Source organism: Barbus barbus (assembly GCF_936440315.1).
Source record: "Barbus barbus genome assembly, chromosome: 49".
Lineage (NCBI taxonomy): Eukaryota > Metazoa > Chordata > Actinopteri > Cypriniformes > Cyprinidae > Barbus > Barbus barbus.
In genome coordinates, this window is record NC_136727.1 from 18,327,676 (window position 1) to 18,350,191 (window position 22,516).

Below are 22,516 nucleotides of genomic sequence, written 5' to 3' on the forward strand. Positions count from 1 at the left end.
ATGTCGTTCAACCCGGAAACGGTAACAAAACATTGGGCCTGAATGTGCCCCAGGTTTTAAAATGTTGTAGCGTCTGTGATAGCTCGAGATCACATTGCTGACCTGCTCATACTTAATGAACTTCAGCGACCGCAACGAGCACCGGTTTGGTCACGATTCAGGGGTTTTGTCGCAGACTGTGGAAATTTGTCCACGACAGCAAAAACAAGCCACCTGTAGTGTGAGCCTGGTTTACGAATAAAATAATCCAGAATTCTCAAAACGAATTCAAAATGGCAGAAATTAATACAAGTATCACACAATTGCATAATCTTCAACTCATGCAAGTCTGGAGAATCGTGAGGATTAATGAAGAGGGAGGAGCTATCATTAATTAGCTGAAATATGTAGCGTACAAAAAGACCAAAAGACTGCATCTTTATTTTCTGAATAGCTGTTGAACAATGGCTGGAAGTTGGTGTTTGTTTCAGATTTTGGCAGTTTGTGCTTTTTGTCATGCTGTTCCACAGTGGAGTAATTTGCCTCAGAACCCTCAAGCTCTGATGTTCCAGCAAACTGACCAGCGGTTTCGGCAGCCAGATCAACAGCAAACTGACCAGTGGTTTCGGCAGCCAGTTCAACAGCAAACTGACCAGCGGTTTCAGAAGCCAGTTCAACAGCAAACTGACCAGCGGTTTCAGAAGCTAGTTCAACAGCAAACTGACCAGCGGTTTCAGAAGCCAGTTCAACAGCAAACTGACCAGCGGTTTCAGAAGCCAGTTCAACAGCAAACTGACCAGCGGTTTCAGAAGCCAGTTCAACAGCAAACTGACCAGCGGTTTCAGAAGCCAGTTCAACAGCAAACTGACCAGCGGTTTCAGAAGCCAGTTCAACAACAAACTGACCATCGGTTTCCTCCGCAATTTCAACTTCAGAAGCCAGTGGCCGAGGCAGAGCCCCTTGATAAATGTGCTGTAGCTGTTTATGAGCAGATCCAATGTGGACAAACTGGGATCAGTGGTGCTGAGTGTGAAGCTATCAACTGCTGCTTTAACGGACAGCAGTGTTACTATGGGAGGGCAGGTAAGCGTTCTCAATTTTATTCTGTCCATGCTAAACCGATTCGCAGCATTAACCTGCGCTTGTACCTCTGTTCCAGTGACTGTCCAGTGTATTAGAGATGGTCAGTTTGTGGTAGTGGTGTCTAGAGATGTTACTCTGCCTCGACTGAGTCTGGATTCGGTTAGTCTACTGGGTGGAAACGACCCACCTTGCAGTCCTGTGGAGTCCACACCTTCTTTTGCTATATACCAGTTCCCTGTGACCGCATGTGGCACGAGCATGATGGTGAGCAGCTGCTTCTGGTGTAATTCTGCTTTGCTTATGGACTGGATGCCAACAGTGTTGCTATTCACAGGAGGACAGCGGATATGTGGTGTATGAGAACAGAATGACCTCCTCATATGAAGTTGGCATTGGACCATTTGGTTCCATCACAAGGGACAGTCATTTTGAGTAAGTGACCTATGACTTGGTGTGAATTTTTATCTTTGATAAATGCTACAAGCTCACCGTTTGTTGTCCAGGCTTCTCTTTCAGTGTAGGTACTCTGGAACCTCTGTTGAAGCTCTGGTTGTGGAGGTCATCTCTGTTCCTCCACCTCCACCAGTAGCTGCTCCTGGACCTCTCAGGGTGGAGCTCAGACTGGCCAATGGCCAATGTGTCACCAAAGGGTGTGCAGAAGGTAAGGTCTTGTCCTGTGTCTTCCTAAAGCCTTTCAAACTGCAGTCTGGTTAAACCCCAGTGTTCCTCAGGGGATGAGGCCTACACATCCTACTACAGTGATGCCGATTATCCCGTCACAAAAGTCCTGCGGGAACCTGTGTATGCTGAGGTACGCATTATGGAGAGGACTGACCCCAACATTGTCCTGATGCTGGGACGTTGTTGGGCGACTTCAACCCCCAGTCCACTCAGTCTCCCCCAGTGGGACCTTCTGGTTGATGGGTGAGTGTACAGCCAATCTTTATCCAGTTTGTCTACTGGGAGGCACTTTCTAACCTTCTTTCCTCTTCAGATGCCCTTACCGGGACGACCGTTATTTGACCACACTGGTTCCAGTGACTGGATCGTCTGGTCTTCAGTTCCCAACCCACTACAAGCGCTTTGTTGTGAAAATGTTCACATTTGTAGATCCAGCCTCACTGGCTCCTCTGCAGGAAACTGTATGCCCCCATTACTTGAACGGTTTCAATTTTACAACTTGTGGATTCTATGACTTGCTCCTCTCTCTTCCCTGTCAGATCTTCATCCATTGCAGCACAGAGGTGTGCCATCCATCTTCTGGCTCTTGTGAGCAAAGCTGCACCAGGAAACGTGAGTTCTTTAACTTGACTAGCGGAACTGAGAATTTATAAGTTCACTCACACTTCTAAAATTTCTCTTTCAGGAAGAGACACTCCTATTAAGGCCATCTCTGGCAAGCAGACTGTGGTTTCTAGTGGAGAAGTTACTCTGGTCCTGTAAATCTAGTGTTTTTAATAAACCTTGCAGAACATCAAGATCTTTGTCTATTGGTTTTGTTTTGGCTCTGCAGAATCTGGTATTCCATGCCTCTTCCCCGTGTTTTTTTTTTAATTAAACCAAGGGTCCACAACCTAATCATTAACTTTTGGTTAACAGGACGCTAATCCCATCCAAGTGTGCATACACCTTTTGCTGGGGAGCAATTAGGTGTTCGGGGTCTTGTTCAAGGGCACCTCATCTGTGGGTATTGAAGGTAGAGTGTTATACATTCACGCCCATGTATAATTCCTGCTGGTACTGAGACTTGGACCCTTGACCTTTTGGTTACTAGTCAGTCCCTCCAGGATTTAGCGATCACTGAATTATTTTGCAAGAGCTCCCAAATTTTCGTAATTGCCACAGATTTTGGGCTTTGTCCCGTGACGGCATCGCAACACTCAGAGGTTGTTTCTCAGTTTGAAAAATGGAATGAACAGCCTTGCGTTCTCATGCCTATCTACAAGAGCTACATTGGACAAACGAACCAAAAAGCGGAATTCGTGCTACGTGCCGCAGACAGTTTATCTGCTTGGGCCGGAGCCATGGGCTGCTCACAATCACGCAACACTGTTATACCCAGTGCTGGGAGATGCAGTGAAGAAAGTCTAATTCGCCGTATAATCAATAACATCGGTCAAATCTTGAGACGCATTCAAATTCAGCAAAGAATTGTTAAAGCTACGGATATCAAGGCAAGTTTAATTCAAAGAGTTTTACATAAAAGAAAGTGATAGTCATTAAAAATCTGCAATAAAGGAATTTTAAAGTGATACAGAACATAATTTAAAACCGTTAAGAGAATGATTATACATCAAATACAGTGTAGTCAGTTCGTACATAGCACATTGCTCATTCAACAAATGCACAGCTGAATAGATTAGTTTTGAGTCTGGATTTAAATGTGGCTAATGTTTTAGCACATCTGATCTCTTTTGGAAGGTAGTTCCAACTGTGCGGCATAATAGCTAAAAGCAGACTCCCCTTGTTTTGTGTGAACCCTTGGTATTTCTAACTGACTCTATCCTAATGATCTGAGTGGCCTGTTAGGTTTATATTCAGTGAGCATATCAGGAGAGATTCATTGACCAAGCCACATAACATCAAACTCCCTAGTTTGCCGATTGGTTGGATGTTCAGTAGTCGTTGAAGAGACGTCTTGGGCGTTGGCTGCAGAAGCGGTGTTGGTCTGGTTGAAGTTTGAAGCGAGTGCAGTCGGAGCTGAACATTGCAGCAAACTTAGTGGTGTAAAAACATGTTGGCCCCCCTTTCTGATTTTTATTTTTCTGCATGTTTGTCACACTTTAATGTTTCAGATCATCAAACAAATTTAAATATTAATAAAAGATAACACAAGTAAACAAAACATGCAGTTTTTAAATGAAAGGTTTTTTTTATGAAGGGAAAACGAAATCCAAACCAACATGCCCCTGTGCGAAAAAGTGTCACAGTTAAAACATAACTGTGGTTTATCACACCGGAGTTCAGTTTCTCTAGCCACACCCAGGCCTGATTACTGCCACACCTGTTCGCAATGAAGAAATCACTCGCATAGGACATGCCTGACAAAGTGAAGTAGACCAAAAGATCCTCAAAAGCTACACATGTTGAGATCCAAAGAAATTAAGGAACAAATGAGAAAGTAATTGAGATCAATCAGTCTGGAAAAGGTTATGAAGCTATTTCTAAAGCTTTGGACTCCAGCGAACCACAGTAAGACACATTATCCACAAATGGCGAAAACATGGAACAGTGGTGACCAAAATTACCCCAAGAGCGCAGCGACGACTCATCCAAGAGTTCACAAAAGACTCCACAACAACATCTAAAGAACTGCAGGCCTCACTTGCCTCAGTTAAGGTCAGTGTTTATGACTCCACCATAAGAAAGAGACCGGGCAAAAATGGCCTGCATGGCAGAGTTCCAAGACGAAAACCACTGCTGAGCAAAAATAACACAAAGGCTTGTCTCAGTTTTGCCAGAAGACATCTTGATGATCCCCAAGACTTTTGGGAAAATACTCTATGGACTGATGAGACAAAAGTTGAACTTTTTGGAAGGTGTGTGTCCCATTACATCTGGCGTAAAATTAACACAACATTTCAGAAAAAGAACATCATACCAGCAGTAAAATATGGTGGTGGTAGTGTGATGGTCTGGGGCTGTTTTGCTGCTGCAGGACCTGGAAGACTTGCTGTGATAAATGGAACCATGAATTCAGCTGTCTACCAAAATATCCTGAAGGACAATGTCCGCCCATCTGTTCGTGACCTCAAGCTGAAGTGAACTTGGGTTCTGCAGCAGGACAATGATCCAAAATACACCAGCAAATCCCCCTCTGAATGGCTGAAGAAAAACAAATTGAAGACTTTGGAGTGCCCTAGTCAAAGTCCTGACCTGAATCCTATTGAGATGCTGTGGCATGCCCTTAAAAAGGCGGTTCATGCTCGAAAACCCTCCAATGTGGCTGAATTACAACAATTCTAGATTCAAGATTCAAGATTTTTTATTCGTCTCACACACAATTATACAGAGTATAACCAGCAGTGAAATGTAAGTCAGGTCTGCTCCAAGGACAGTGCAATTGTATTGACAAATATTAAGAAAAAGTAGAAAAAAAAAATAAAACAAATAAAAGATAAAAAAATATAAATGTGCAGGTCAGTATGTTGTTGACATAAATAGTAATATAACAGGAATGTGCAAAAAAGTTGTACAGGGTATTTAAATAGCAGCATATGAGGTAGTAGAAATTATGAATAGCTTATTGATATAGTGATGTTAACATGGAGTCAACTGATGTTATGACACAGAGTTAGAGTTTAGGAGCCTGATGGCTTGGGGCAAGAAGCTCCTCCTAAGTTTCTCAGTTTTTGCCATCAGGCTACGGAAGCGCTTACCAGATGGAAGCAAAGTGAATAGAATACTCATTCTGAGAACTCATTCTGAGAATGAGAATACTCATTCTGTCAAGATAAGTGGGCCAAAATTCTTCCACAGCGCTGTAACAGACTCATTGCAAGTTATTGCAAACGCTTGATTGCAGTTGTTGCTGCTAAGGGTGGCCCAACCAGTTATTAGGTTTAGACGGCAAGCATTTCATAATATCCCTTCATAATAAACTTAATTCGAAAACTGCATGTTGTATTTACTTGTGTTATCTTAGATTAATATTTAAATTTGTTTGATGATCTGAAACATTAAAGTGTGACAAACATACAAAAAAATAAAAAATCAGGAAGGGGACCAACACTTTTTCACACCACTGTACATTAGAACACAAAACTCCACGGAAAGAAAAGAAAAGAAACTAAAAAAGAATAAGAATAAAAGGATGTGAGGAGACTAGGTGGTTTTTCTCCTCATTGTGGTAGCAGCTGGCACGTGGAACAGCACGCTCAAAGAGCAGCTTCAAAACGCGGTGGCAAAAGAGAAGAAGAGGAGAGAGAAGAGTGACTAAGAGAGAGTTTGATGGTGTCCTGAGTTTTTTAACTCTGCTTCTTGACACATCCCCTCTGGTGTCTTGACCAATTAGATAGGCTAGGGGTGTTCCTTCCATCATAAATCAGCATGTTATCAGTCACATGGTCTGAATTTTACACACTCTTGCAAAGTATAATTTTGGAGTTTATGCAAGTTAGAAAAAGTACACAACTTACTGCATATGCTTCAGCCACCACTTGCTTGGGAACAGGTAAAAGTGTTGGTGTATTATGTAAAACTGCACAAAAGAGGAAAAAAAAAATTGTCATTATAATTAACTACACTGTAAAAAATATAATGTGATCAATAACTCATGGCAACATTTTATATTAACTAAAAGTGTAGAAGTCTTCACTTTCACAAATGGTTGAAATGACTGTACCAGCCATTTGGATTATACTTCATTTAATGCAGCAACAAATAATTTTACAGTGTACTAAGAGAATTGAAAGCTCATTTAGCCTACCAGTAATGAAGGTGTTGCTGCTACTGGTCCCTGGCTTTGGGTCTGAGGAAGAGTTGCCCCCAGGGATGCCCTCCACAATGGTTCGGTTTTCATTCAACCCAAGGGCCAGCTCCTCTGCTGGGGTATATTGTGGTGGTGCAGGACCACCACCTGTTTTTTTTTTTGTTTTCAGCCTTTTTCTTGGTGGCTGTTATAAACAGACAAACACATTATTTAACAGTGGCTTTTAAAAAGGAAAAAAGTGGCTTTTTAAAATAAAGACAGTATAAAAATTAAAGGCTACCATTTTGTAGAATATTCTTGTACTTCACTTTTACTTGTCCCCATGTTCTAGTGGGTCCCGTGGTGGCTCTGACATAAAAGAACAAAGTAAATATGAAATTATTAAAATGCAAAAATACACACTGTAGAAAGTAATAGAAACATCTACCATGGACTGCACTTACACATTTAATTTGTCTGCTACTTTTTGCCAGCCCTCTCTCTTGGCTTTTGCAGACTTTGAGGTGTTTCCTGTCGTTTTAATTAAAGACTCAAATTCGGCATAACCTTCCATTAAAAGCTCTTGTTCTGCTTGGGAGAAAAACTGGGCACGTTCTTTGGCCATGCTGAACAGCCAATAACAGCGTTGCTAATCATTGTTTCTACTATCGATACATATCCCCTTTTAAACCAACGCATGAACGCGCAATTATCTCAGATAACTCAATCTAGCGATACTAATCATAAACAATAGGTGTGTTCGAAGAACCCAATTAGCCAGATCATGATTAGCACGATGAAATCATCTCGGATGTCTCATTTGATCTCGGATGTTTTAAGCAACGTACGAAGAATGAGCCCCAGCTATTCAATAATGATTAAAAATACATACATAATATTTGACTAAAACATGATAATCTAATGTGTGGGTTACAAACATAATATAGGTTATTCATATGCATAGAAATAATTCATAAGTCCTTTTAAGATGATTTTTAGTGCCTATGAACAGATTGTCTCTAGTGTGTAGTTCTATGGAGAATAAGAGGCATGTTCTGTGACAACCAGAGAGAGGTTAAAAGGTCTCCTGAGGAATTCCAATCTAAGTCTTTGTCTTGTATGGGGAAGACCCGCCCAAGAGAGTCTGTAGCTCGTGATTTTCAATTACAGGTTTACATGTGACCATCAGTCTTGATTACTTGCCCCAAAGTAATCAGTCTCCTTCCTGAATTGGAATTATCAATAAGTGTTCTTTTGTCTCAAGGTTGTAAGCTGTTCTGAGAAAGAGGCTTGCTGGTGAGTTTGCTTGCGTCAGACTAGTTGGTGCTAGGATTTGGACAGATTTATGGCGTTGTCCTGTTACAGCTTTGAGGCCCCTCTTTGTGGAATCTCAGCATCTCATGTTTCGATGTTCTGATCGAATCTTAAATTTGTCCGATTCAGTCTCTGATATCCTATAAATACAAAGATCAAAAGATTAGCATTTATCTGATATAAGTTTTTTTTTAAGCTTGGAGTCAGTATATTTATTTATTTATTTATTTATTTATTTTTGGGGGGGGGGGGGGGGGGGGGGGGGGGTTGGGTATTATATAAATTAATACTTTTATTTAGCAAGGAAGGTTTAAATCAAGGAATTCAATCAGGAATAAATTACATTTTAAAATATATTCAAATAGGAAGCAGTTATTTTAATTAATACAAAATATTTCACAATACTACTGCTTTTGCTGTATTTTGGATCAAATAAATGCAGGCTTGGTGAGCAGAAGATAATTAAAAAACATTATAAATCTTACTGTTCTAAAACTTTTGACTAGTAATGTTAATCACAGGCTTGTTAATTATTCATGAATAATTCTCACTCCAGGCTGCTCCAGCCACTGGTTACTGAGGTGATAGAATTAAGAGAAATAAGTTTCAATAGACTAACATTTGAAATTACGGTAGGAATGTATAGCTAATGTGTGGTAATGTGAAGGAATCAGCAATTGTAGGATTTATTCATGCTTTTTTATTCCAGGTTAGAGTTATACACTGATTTTCTGTCATGGTCCATGGACCCCCTGAATTTGCCTTGGCCACCCCCTGTATAAAACTCTAGCTCCGCCACTGGGCAGTCGTTAGCAACAACTGTATGCAATTGCAGAGTACAATCATAAAATAACATACAGTACAGACATTGTCTTAATTTCACGATGTCCTTAAAAATAACAATAATGCTGACCACCAAATGACAATTTTGTTATCTTAAGTAAACAAATCCTCATGTTGAATTAAGACAAAATACCTCAACAGGAATATGATTATAATTGAAGTTAACAAAGAAATAAGCATACCTTACACAAAAAAAATCTATAGTGTCTTTGTTTTTATTGAGCAAACAAATAATATTAGTGTCATATTAAGAAACGTTGAAATTGCTTATAATAATACAAAACAATGCTAATAATTGATGAATGGCAATCTAGCCTAATATGAATGCTAACAATAATCAGTGATTAAATTATGAGCTAAGCAGGAATAAGATATCTAGGAAATGATCAAATCTAATATCAATTAAATTATCAAAGTCAGTAAGGCAACACTATAGTGACCATTACACCATTTCATTCTGCCAAGATACATGTCCTTCAGAGTTGAAAAAAGAACATAATTTATCTCGAACAGTGTAGGCCTCCCTTGCACCACTAGGTCCACCAGCAGTAGAGATGCTCTCCATTGATCCAGTAGTTGGAGCACTGGCATTTAACCACCTCTCTACTTACACTGGCGTGAGATGAATATTGCGCAGGAGGCATGCTGACAAAATAAGGCTGTTTAATTTATCAGGGTGTATGTTGATCCTGATATGCAGGATCCTTCAGCGAGATGACAAATTGCCTAAGGCATTTTCCACCACATTGTGGGCTCGAGATAATCTGTAGTTGAAGATGAGTTGTTGTGTGGATAAGTCTCGACCAGGATAAAGCCGCATCAGGTAGGTTTTTAATGGGAATGCTACATCCCCAACAATGGTGAATGGCATGCTCCCCAGATGCTCTGCTCCTGGTGGCTGCTGATCATCTGGCACCTCCAACTTTTTTTGCATCCAATGCCTGCCCTATGGCTGAGCCAGCAAAGACTTTTTGCTGGCTCACTTGACCGTCCATACTCTCCAATATGGAATAGATGGAAGCGATATTCAGCATCGACCACAGCCAATAATACTATAGAGTATTTTTTGTAATTAAATTAAAGGCTGCCTGAATGAGGTGGTGCAAAGAGGAGGATGTGCTTCCAATCAATCACTCCTGTGCAGTTAGGGAAATTCCACCTAGTTGAAAACTTTGAAGCAATATTCCTCCACTCCTGCCCAGTAGGTCTTGCTAGGTGTGTATCCATCATGTGTCTGTTAATTGCGACACATGTGCCCTTGATGGCTTTAGCCACTGTGCTCTCCCCCATACGATAGTAGAAGGGAAATGTTCTAATTGAATTTCCTGAGGTCAGATACCTGTAAAACAATCATTAATTTCTATCTCTTCACAGAAAATGAGTGCAGGACAAGATGGAAGTCACTTCGAATTTATAAATTTGATAACTGTTCTTACGTTCTCCACTTCATTAGAGGAAGCTGTGGCCTAATGGTTAGAGTGTCAGACTCGTAATCCAAAGGTTGCGGGTTCGAGTCTCGGGCCGGCAGGGATTGTAGGTGGGGGGATTGAATGTCCAGCGCTCTCTCCACCCTCAATACCATGACTGAGGTGCCCTTAAGCAAGGCACTGAACCCCCAACTGCTCCCCGGGCGGCGCAGCATAAATGGCTGCCCACTGCTCCGGGTGTGTGTTCACGGTGTGTGTGTTCACTGCTGTGTGTGTGCACTTTGGATGGGTTAAATGCAGAGCACGAATTCCGAGTATGGGTCACCATACTTGGCAGTATGTCACTTTCACTTTCACTTTAGTCCCAGCGGTAGCAACAGCAATTAACAGCTCGTTAATTCATGTTTGTGCAATGATGAGAAGGACAAAGTTAGCCGATGCATGCCATATACTCTCTTGTGTAGATAAAAGTTGTCAAAGTTGAAGTGCACAAAAACCCCTGGGTGGACTGACTTGAATGAACTGAAATAAAAGCCAAATATAAATGTTTTTTCTCCGTTTTCTGAACTATACAGCACAGCGAGAGCACGTCACACAGACACATTTCTCCGAACTACACTACCCATAATGCATTTCACTTTGGACTACAACAGCTGTAGATAGTGATCTTCAGTGATAAGTCTTATTTACCTTCTCCCACAACACTATCATTGATACGACTGAGATAAACGTTGCTTCTGATGCTGCATGCAGCTGAAATAAACCACACACTCATCACAATGAAAACATCAACCTTAGAAATAATGAGCATGAACACTGAGATAATGCCAATGTATATGGCAAACCCCAGTTAAAATGCATACACAAGAATGTTTATTTCATTTCACCTGTTTCATGTCCGTTACCATCGGCGTGTCTTCAGCGATTACATAAGATCTAAACTGCGTTTTGCTCCAACCGTATAAACACAGATGCTAAATGACACAATGTTTGCATACAGATCAGCAGCACTTTAAAATTGGAACGCATTGTTTTCTATGAGTGTACGCACACCGGCGGCAGGACCTTGTTCAAATTCCTGCTCCACCACAAAGCGTCATCTACATAGTTTTATATAAAATAACATCATATTTGTCTCAAATCGTTGTTAATACATTATACCAATATTCCACTGCTGCAAAATAATACTTACATTAAATTTAGAGGTTGAATAAAATGTATAATTAAATGCAGTGCTTGAAGTGGAAAAAAATAAGTGCTTTTTACTTTTTTACTTATTACTTTGCTCAGTACTTTTTAATAATTCACAATGTATGTATAGTGCCAAAATCAATCAATCAATCAATAATTAAATAAAAGTTTTCAATACAAATTAGCACATGTCAAGCTGCAATACCAAACAGGACCACAGGGAGATGCCAAAGACCACTAAATTGCCTTCCTTTAATATACGGATCCATTCAGAATCGCTAAATCTCTGACCACCGCATAATCAGCGTTTATTATAAAACACTCTTGCTTTTAAGCCAAATACATGCTAATTTTACTGACATCTGGAGGTAAGTAACTATTCTCTCCGTAATCGCTGATGAAATCGGCCGTACTGTTTGAATTTGTTCACTGGATCCTTGGACTTTCCAGGAGTTTACAGTTTAAAATGATGTGATTGCAAAAGCCTGCTTTTCATTTTAAGATATGATTTTCGTTATAAAGTACTGATTCAAATTAGTAATCAATAATTAATTAATCAGCCTCCCCTGACATGCTCACGCGCACCACACAATGAAGTAGACCAACTCTGCTAGAGTTCATTCACGTGATTGGTCGAGATGAGAGGTGATCCCGTCTGGGTAGTGTGATTTACATAGTTTCTATATAATTTCTAATCATATATGGGATCATATAGTAATCACCCAGACCCTGACGATTTTACTCTGAGTACCGGCAACATGTCAGAAGTGCCGATACGCACAAAAAAATGCAGGTACTCTAAAGACTAAAATATAGAAGTGCCGGTACTGCGTACCGGTGCTTACCGGCCCACTTCAAGCATTGATTAAATGTATAATAAACATAGTACTTCCCAGATAGCAAAATGATCCGCCCCGGAGGTACCACAAGATCCGGAACGGATCCACAAAACGGGTCCGTAACGGCGTCCACTTGCACAGCGCAGCGGATCCGGAACAGATAAGGATTACGGATCCGGACCGAATCTGGTCCAGACCCTATCCGTATCCGCTAATAAAGCGGTTCATCCGGCCCGGATCTGATCCGGACCCGTTAATGAAGTGGCTCATCCAGTCCGGATCCGAACTGGATCCGTTCACTAATCAGTGTCTAGCACACCTTCCCAAGGAAAGGATACGGACCAGAACAGAAGACATTGCAATTACTACAATTACATTTACTTACAAATTAACCATCACCATGTTGATATGCTATAAACTATAAACACATTTGTAAACGACTTCACTTGGACCCATAGTGCAAGCTGTCTCTTTAATATCGCGTGGTTTATATAGATGCTGATTGGGCTGACATTTTTGACACACCCACCAAACATGAGAAAACGTATCAACAAACGTGCCCCAGGTTTGAAAATGTTGTAGCGTCTGTGACCGCCCGAGACAGGTTAAGATCACATTGCTGACCTGCTCATACTTAATGAGCTTCAGCGACCACAACGAGCACAGATTTGGTCACGATTCAGGGGTTTTGTCGCAGACTGTGGAAAATTGTTTGGGACAGCAAAATCCAGCCTCCTGTATTGTGAGCCTGGTTTAAGAATAAAATAATCCAGAATTCTCAAAACAAATTAAAAATGGCAGAAATTAATACAAGTATCACACAGTTGCATAATCTCCAACTCATGCAAGTCTGGAGAATCGTGAGGATTAATGAAGAGGGAGGAGCTATCATTAATTAGCTGAAATCTGTAGAGTACAAAAAGACCAAAAGACTGCACCTTTATTTTCTGAATAGCTGTTGAACAATGGCTGGAAGTTGGTGTTTGTTTCAGATTTTGGCAGTTTGTGCTTTTTGTCATGCTGTTCCACAGTGGAATAATTTGCCTCAGAACCCTCAAGCTCTGATGTTCCAGCAAACTGACCAGCGGTTTCGGCAGCCAGTTCAACAGCAAACTGACCAGCGGTTTCGGCAGCCAGTTCAACAGCAAACTGACCAGCGGTTTCAGAAGCCAGTTCAACAGCAAACTGACCAGTGGTTTCAGAAGCCAGTTCAACAGCAAACTGACCAGCGGTTTCAGAAGCCAGTTCAACAACAAACTGACCAGCGGTTTCAGAAGCCAGTTCAACAACAAACTGACCATCGGTTTCCTCCGCAGTTTCAGCTTCAGAAGCCAGTGGCCCAGGCAGAGCCCCTTGATAAATGCGCTGTAGCTGATTATGAGCAGATCCAATGTGGACAAACTGGGATCAGTGGTGCTGAGTGTGAAGCTATCAACTGCTGCTTTAACGGACAGCAGTGTTACTATGGGAGGGCAGGTAAGCATTCTCAATTTTATTGTCTATGTTAAACCGATTCGCAGAATTCACCTGCGCTTGTCCCTCTGTTCCAGTGACTGTCCAGTGTATTAGAGATGGTCAGTTTGTGGTAGTGGTGTCTAGAGATGTTACTCTGCCTCGACTGAGTCTGGATTCGGTTAGTCTACTGGGTGGAAACGACCCACCTTGCAGTCCTGTGGAGTCCACACCTTCTTTTGCTATATACCAGTTCCCTGTGACCGCATGTGGCACGAGCATGATGGTGAGCAGCTGCTTCTGGTGTAATTCTGCTTTGCTTATGGACTGGATGCCAACAGTGTTGCTATTCACAGGAGGACAGCGGATATGTGGTGTATGAGAACAGAATGACCTCCTCATATGAAGTTGGCATTGGACCATTTGGTTCCATCACAAGGGACAGTCATTTTGAGTAAGTGACCTATGACTTGGTGTGAATTTTAATCTTTGATAAATGCTACAAGCTCACCGTCTGTTGTCCAGGCTTCTCTTTCAGTGTAGGTACTCTGGAACCTCTGTTGAAGCTCTGGTTGTGGAGGTCAACTCTGTTCCTCCACCTCCACCAGTAGCTGCTCCTGGACCTCTCAGGGTGGAGCTCAGACTGGCCAATGGCCAATGTGTCACCAAAGGGTGCGCAGAAGGTAAGGTCTTGTCCTGTGTCTTCCTAAAGCCTTTCAAACTGCAGTTTGGTTAAACCCCAATGTTCCTCAGGGGATGAGGCCTACACGTCTTACTACAGTGATTCTGATTATCCCGTCACAAAAGTCCTGCGGGAGCCTATGTATGCTGAGGTGCGCATTATGGAGAGGACTGACCCCAACATTGTCCTGATGCTGGGACGTTGTTGGGCGACTTCAACCCCCAGTCCACTCAGTCTCCCCCAGTGGGACCTTCTGGTTGATGGGTGAGTGTACAGCCGATCTTTATCCAGTTTGCCTACTGGGAGGCACTTTCTAACCTTCTTTCCTCTTCAGATGCCCTTACCAGGACGACCGTTATTTGACCACACTGGTTCCAGTGACTGGATCGTCTGGTCTTCAGTTCCCAACCCACTACAAGCGCTTTGTTGTGAAAATGTTCACATTTGTAGATCCAGCCTCACTGGCTCCTCTGCGGGAAACTGTATGCCCCCATTACTTGAACGGTTTCAAATTTATTACTTGTGGATTCTATGACTTGCTCCTCTCTCTTCCCTGTCAGATCTTCATCCATTGCAGCACAGAGGTGTGCCATCCATCTTCTGGCTCTTGTGAGCGAAGCTGCACCAGGAAACGTGAGTTCTTTAACTTGACTAGCTGAACTGAGAATTAATAAGTTCATTCACACTTCTAAAATTTATTTCAGGAAGAGACACTTCTATTAAGGCCATCTCTAGCAAGCAGACTGTGGTTTCTAGTGGAGAAGTTACTCTGGTCCTGTAAATCTAGTGTTTTTAATAAACCTTGCAGAACACAGATCTTTTTGTCTATTGTTTTTTTGGCTTTGCAGAATCTGGTATTCCATGCCTCTTCCCCTTTTTTTTTTTTTATTTTTTTTTTTTTTTTTTTTAAACTATTAAACCAAGGGTCCACAACCTTTTGTGGAGACATTCCTTCTGAGTCGAGGCCTCTGTACAAGCCATGACCCTTATCCAACCTCCAGTTGTTAACTTGGGCCACTGCATAGGGTACCAAATTAAGGGTTAATCATTAACTTTTGGTTAACAGGATGCTTATCCCGTCCAAGTGTGCATACACATTTTGCTGGGGAGCAATTAGGTGTTCGGGGTCTTGTTCAAGGGCACCTCAGCTGTGGGTATTTAAGGTAGAGTGATGCATTCACACCCATGTATAATTCCTGCTGGTACCGAGACTTGAACCCTTGACCTTTGGGTTACTAGTCAGTCCCTCCACGACTTTGCGATTTAAATTTTTTGCAAGAGCTCACAAGTTTTCGTAATTACCACCTGGAGGGACTGACTAGTAACCCGAAATTCAAGGGTTCAAGTCTCCGTACTAGCAGGAATTATACATGGGAGTGAATGTATAACACTACCTTCAATACCCACAGCTGAGGTGCCCTTGAACAAGACCCTGAATACCGATTTGCTCCCCAGCAAAATGTGTATGCACACTTGGATGGGATAAACGTCCTGTTAACCAAAATTTTTGGGTGCCACCCCAAATTAATATGCTACGATTTCATCTTTAATCATACTGATAAGCATTTATTTTATTCTCGAACTGTAATGCGTTTGGTGTTCCACATCGCGCTTCGTCCATTTCCAGCCTCTTGCGCCACACGTTTATTTAGGGAGTGAAAAACATTGCAGAGCAGAGAGGACATAAACAACGAGCTGACGGACACGACAGAACAGGTCCCTTATAATAACATGAAACACAGTCTCGGCATTCAAATTCTGTTCGTTTTAAGAATTTCAAAATATAAAAACAGTTTTGGGGCTGTTTAGTGGCTAGCGTGACGGATCATGCGCGCTCCTGCTTTGCTTAAGTTTAAGCGACGCAGGAGTGCATTCTTATTAGCATGAAGTAAACATTGAATGAACATCCTATCCATGTTGAAAGAGACACTACAACTTACTGAATGTATAGGGTCTCATGTAGTCACTCAATGAGTGTTTCAACCGCGGAAAGACAGCGGATAGAAAACATTTTCCCATAATAGAAAATCCACAGTGTCCATAAACTTCTGAGAAAAATAGAGGATTTTGCAAACTTCTTACAACTAATAAAAATTAATAGATATAACTATATTATAAAAATGGTCTAATATGAACTTGTATACAAACTGTTACTTTAACCTTAACAATAGGGTTCCCTGTTTAGTTTAGAAAAAAATATGAAAAAATAGTGTATATTACCTGTCAAAAGTTTTTGAACCGTAAGGTTTTTAAATAATTATCATCTGCTCACCAAACATGCATTTATTTGATCCAAATGCAGCAAAAGCAGTAATATTGTTAAATGTTTAATATTTAAAAAAATTGCTCAATTTGAATATATTTTAAAGTGTAATTTATTCCTGTGATCAAAGCTAAATTTTCAGCATCATTACTCCAGTCTTCAGTGTCACATGATCCTTCAGAAATCATTCTAATATATATTTTTTTTTTTTTACATAAAATATCATAAAAAAAAACATCTTTAATATTTAAAACAGTTGAGTTTTTTTTTCAGGATTCTTTTAATGAATTGTAGAATTTATAAAATTAAGAAATAGTTTAATTTAGCTCAAAGGGAATCATTTATGATTTTATAGGGAATTTGAACCGAATCGTTGTTTTACAATGAAGTCAGCTAAGTCGGCAGCGATTCATTGACCAAGCCATATAACTTCAACTCGGCACTGGACATTAAAATCCAAAATATAGTGAAAACATTATTTAATAGAATAGTAACAGGATCGGCAGATTAAGACATTAACTTGTGAGCACAAAACACATGATACTTCTCTTTTCAATATAAATACGGCTTTATTTGATAAACCTAAGACATAAACTAATCTAACACATGAACACAAGCATTCACACATTGCAGAAAGTGAGGAAAGGATGAGTTTAAGAGAATGAAAATGTGATATCCCAAGTTTACAGCGATATGTGCTATTGCATAGACCTGAACAACCATCAATCACTTATTTAACCCTCGTTTCTCAATGAGGCTAAAATTTGTATTAAACTGCACTGACTCAGCAAAAGTCTGGAGGTTGCTTGCTTTGCCTCTGGGATTGCCTCTGGGGCTGCAGAAGCGGAGTTGGTCTGGGTGAAGTTTGAAGCAAGTGCAGTCGGAGCTGAACTTTGCAGCATACTTGCATTAAAACACAAAACTCCACGGGAAGAAAAGAAACTAAAATAAAAAGAGTAAGAATAAAAGGATGTGAGGAGACACGGTGGTTTTTCTTCTCATTGTGGTAGCAGCAGGCACGTGGGCCAGAGCACGCTCAAAGAGCAGCATCAAAACGCGGTAGCAAAAGAGAAGAGGAGAGAGAAGAGTGACTAAGAGGACCAAGAGAGAGTTTGATGGTGTCCTGTTTTTAAACTCGTCTTCTGGACACATCCCCTCTGGTGTCTTGACCAATTAGACCAATTAGCTATTATCTTAGCTAGGGGTGTTCCTTCCATCAAAAATCTGCATGTTATTAGTCACATGATCCGAATTTTACACCCTCTTGCAAAGTATTATTTTGGATGTGATTTCTATAACCAGAATATGATACATTTGACAGAATCAATTGGAAGAAACGTTTCAAGCTAGAATTGTCAAACTCGTACATACCAAACACAAATATGAATCCTTCAGCTATTCAATAATGATTAAAAAGACATATTATACATATTAATCAAAGACATAATATTTGATTAAAACATGATAATTAATTAGTGGGTTACAAACATAATATAGGTTGTTTCTATGCAGAGAAATAATTCATAAGTCCTTTTAAGATGATTTTTAGTGCATATGAACAGATTGTCTCTAGTGTGTAGTTCTATGGAGAATAAGAGGCATGTTCTGTGACGACCAGAGAGAGGTTAAAAGCTCTCCTGAGGAATTCCAGTCTAAATCTTTGTCTTGTATGGGGAAGACGCGCCCAAGAGAGTCTGTAGCTGGTGATTTTCAATAAGAGGTTTACAAGTCAAGTCACCTTTATTTATATAGCGCTTTTAACAATACAGATTGTGTCAAAGCACTTAACAGTATCAAATTGGAGGATAGAGTGTCAGTAATGTATAATAATAAGATTAAACATTACATTTTCAGTTAAAGGCATTTCATTATTGAATTCAGAGATGTCATTGTCTAGCTCAGTTTAGTTTAAATAGTATTTGTGAAATCAAATTGACGATAATCACTAGAAATTAAGGGTCCCCAACTGAGCAAGCCAGAGGCGACAGCGGCAAGGAACCAAAACTCTCTCTGTGACAAAATGGAGAAAAAAAAAACCCTTGGGAGACAACAGGCTCAGTCGGGGGGCCAGTTATCCTCTGGCCAGGATATTATTGTTTATTTATTGTTTACTTATTGTTTTAATTAAAATTTTAAATGTATAAATGTATTATACTTCTATTTTTATATTGTTGCAATTTCTAACAATAATAGTATTATGTAGTTCAGTATTTTATTATATTTTTAGTTATTTGTTTTATTTGAAGTTTTATTGTATTTTAAGTTGAGGTCTTCACTGGGGTTATGTCCCCGGGGCTCATCCAGGTGTCCAGCCTCCGCCGATGATCAGGGCCACATACATCATCTCCCGGCGCCGATACACCATCTGATCCGGACACGGACTGAGAAACAGAATAGAAACAGACAAATATTAGAGTAGATGCCATTCTTCAATTCACTTTCTTCCAGGGAATATCACTTACTAAACCATTCCAATAAGAGATTACATAAGGCACAGAAATAGACTCCATCTGAAACAAAACTCTCATTTTCTTATTGTTTTTTGACTTGGATGACGAAAGGCAATGTTTTACAACAAATGTTTTACAAAGATCCACTGAGTGACATGAGATTGGATAAGAAAGACCTCTAAAAAGCATGAGAAAAGCATGTGGCACTGCATCAGCAACAATTGCAAACTCTTTCGGACTAACAGGAATCCCATGCCTTGCTAAAAACCATTTTGATTGAATCATTCAAAATTAGTGCTATAGATTAAATATATATATTTATAGCACTAATATATTATATATATATATATATATATATATATATATTTATATTTACTATATATATTTCAACGTATAATCAGCGGTATAAGGAAGTGACGTCTTTGTTCCTCGGACATTTCTGGTTAGCGTTTGAGTGCATTCAAAACAATGGCGGTAGGCGCTTGATGCACAGTGGGATTGTGATTAATTTATTTAATCCTGCTGTTTAAAATGTCGAAATTAAAATTAGATCCTTGTTGCTCGGTGGTTGGGTGCTCCCTCTGGGCTCGAACTAACATAAATTTATAAATAATCGGAAACTAAAGGGTTTAGATTTCCGAGAAACGCGCCTGGATTGCAGCAGTGAAGCGAGAAGCAGAATAGCCAACTAGCAACTCTTGGATATAATGTGCAGCGCACATTTCCATTCAGGTAAGGAAAAGTTCTTGTTTTTTTCCATTTGATTATTTGTATTTATTTATTTTAACTCTTCAAGTATGATGCAGCATTGTGTTTTCGTCATTGTTTACATATGCGCCTAGCGTTTTGATTCTTTTTTAGTGAAAAAGGCCAAGCTTTTATTTCCGTTTTATTGCAAGCGTTATGTGGGCTATAATTAAATATGAGTTCTCATTAGTTGTCTAGCTATCTTGTCAGCAGATAAATGCAGTGAGTAACACGTTATTTAAATGTATTCTCTAAACTTGAATGTTGAATAGTGAAACGGAAACTGCAGTAGTTTACAAAAGCTAACGTTAAAGATTTTTCATCACTTATGCTTGTCTAATGTTTATTCCAACATGTACTGATGTATTAAACAATAATAGTATTATTTGTAAATATTGTGCATTGAATAAAATAATTGTTTTTCTACTTTTGTCTTTAGGAAAGCCATCAGCTGTAATGCAAGACACGTAAGACAGTGAGTGCTACAGGGAGACAGGACAGTGCCAAACCACATGTGACCATATGATCATCCAGATGTGTTTGAGAACTTGAGGATGAAATGCAATGTAGTACTCAAAGCTGCTCATGGTCAGCCTGCTGTCTTTTGTTTATATGCAGTACTGGTCAAATATCTGGACGCATTACTATTTTTATATGTTTTTGAATTAAGTCTCTTATGCTCATCAAGCCTCCATTTATTTGATAAAAAATACAGACAAAATAAGTAATATTGTCAAATATTACAATTTAAAATATTTTTTTTGTTTTAATATTCTTGATATTTATTTCTGTTATGCAAAGCTGAATTTTGATCAGCCATTACTCCAGTCTTAAGTGTCACATGATCCTTCAGAGATCATTCTAATGTGCTGATTTGATATAGGGTCATTGTTGGAAACAGTTATGCTGCTTAATATTTTTTTCTGGAACCTGATACTTTATACAGGATTGATGAATTAAATCCAGACAGGGATTTTCAAAATTATATAAATATTTCCTAACAGTATGTCTTTGTCACTTTTTAAAATCAATTTAAAAAATTGCTGAATAAATGTATTCATATTCTTTAAATACAATTAAATACTGACCCCAAACTTTTGAACAGTAGTGCATGTTGTTACAAAACATTTATATTATAAATAAATGCTGTTCTTTTATTCAAAGAATACTAAAATTATCTGTTTATAAAGAAATATTTAGCAGCACGATAATAAACATATTATAATGATTTCTGAAGCATCATGTGACACAAGACTGGAGTAATTATGTTGAAAATTAAGATTTGATCACAGAAATAAATAATTTTAAAGCATATTAAAAAAACATTATTTTAAATTGTAATTTCAAAATATTACTGTTTTTGTCAGTATTTTTGATCAATTAAATGCTTGATGAGCATAGGAGACTTATTTCAAAACATTAATAGTGGCCACACTTTTTACCTGTATACCGTAAATGTGCATAAAAACATACATACCCACATGTATACTCTGTAGTGTGTGTGCATTTATTAATCTGCATGTAGGCTATACTTTTATCTTAAAAAAAACAAACTAAAAGGTTAATGCAAAACACGGTAGCCAGCACTGAATTCCAAAGCATAAAATAAACAAAAATTCGCTATACGACTCGATAAATGTCAGACAAAAACAACATTACACGTCAGAGTCAACAAAATGACCTCAATTTTAAACCTCAGAGATGTAATTAACTGTTATGCCCCCCCCCCCCCCCCCCCCCCCCAAAAAAAAAAAAAACACATAGATACAATTACTTTAAAGGTCATTTAAACTGTAAAAACGCCCATGCTTGAAAACACATTAACAAAGACATGTTTAGAAAATTTGCACTTACCTGCATATTTTCGCTCCACATCCACGTCCTTGATTTGCTGAAACGACTGAGACGTCTCCCGCTTCACCGGCGCTGCCGCTTGGAGGAAACTGTATTCTTGCGTTGGGCGGGAATTCATCTACTTTGAACATTTTAAATCTTTTACATTTTAAATATCTGCTTATTTACAACAAAGATCTATGATATTATTATATGAAATTATATGGATAAATTCGAAAGGAAATGCTGAATGCATCAGAACTACTTTGTAGTGTTGTAAGGTGTTATCAGAGACGAGATAATGTTGAGCATGTAGCTCCCATGTGAGACCCATATCAATTCTGGAATTTTTGCTTGTCCCTGCTACAATGTGTAGAGTACAGATAAATGCATAAGCAGGCTAACATTGTAATATTGATAATTCAAACAAAATGACACATCACAATAGAAAATAATGCATTTTCATTTAAAACGTAGTTACATTGATCAGATCCATACAATCTATATTCTTTGTTAAAACGTGACTATTAACCAAAAAAATTACAGGTATAAGGATGAATTTTAAGTGTGAAATAATTTTACCCACATAGATCCCATATATTGTGAAATGCACATGGGACCCACACAAATTCCCCATTTTCAGCCCATGCCCACATAGATCCTATAAAGGTCCCATATGTTCAAACCTATATGGGACCCACATAAATTGCCCACTTTCAGCCCATGCCCACATGGAACCCATGCTGCCCGGGTATAACATATATGGGGCCCACATATCAATGTTGGCTGGGATATTTATACACAGAAATTGACTACCCCCGCCCCCCCACAGCACCCCCTACATAAAACACCTTCCCGCGCCCCTGAAGAAACAAACAAAAACAAAACATTTCAAACATGTAAAATAAATACAATAAAACAAAACAAAAACAATTTTACATTATACATGTCCAAAAAATATTGCAATTCTATAAAGAATTGTTCTTTGTTACATTTGCGCCTG

General features: G+C 39.3%; 2 protein-coding genes across 2 annotated transcripts; both read left to right on the forward strand.

Moving 5' to 3' along the window:
- On the forward strand, window positions 1-2,505 carry LOC306867506 (zona pellucida sperm-binding protein 4-like; the record flags this gene model as incomplete). Its single annotated transcript, XM_079413184.1, has 9 exons — window positions 1-21; window positions 915-1,062; window positions 1,139-1,326; window positions 1,397-1,494; window positions 1,566-1,723; window positions 1,794-1,986; window positions 2,057-2,204; window positions 2,283-2,355; window positions 2,429-2,505. The coding sequence occupies 9 exons, from the start codon at window positions 1-3 to the stop codon at window positions 2,503-2,505; spliced, it is 1,104 nt and encodes a 367-aa protein (XP_079269310.1).
- Window positions 2,506-6,495: 3,990 nt separating this feature from the next.
- Window positions 6,496-15,001, forward strand: LOC306867507 (zona pellucida sperm-binding protein 4-like; the record flags this gene model as incomplete). The annotated part of the gene is made up of 9 exons (XM_079413185.1): window positions 6,496-6,612; window positions 13,403-13,562; window positions 13,637-13,824; window positions 13,895-13,992; window positions 14,064-14,221; window positions 14,292-14,484; window positions 14,555-14,702; window positions 14,781-14,853; window positions 14,925-15,001. 9 exons carry the CDS (start codon window positions 6,496-6,498, stop codon window positions 14,999-15,001), a joined length of 1,212 nt encoding a protein of 403 aa, XP_079269311.1.
- Between the last annotated feature and the right edge of the window lie 7,515 nt (window positions 15,002-22,516).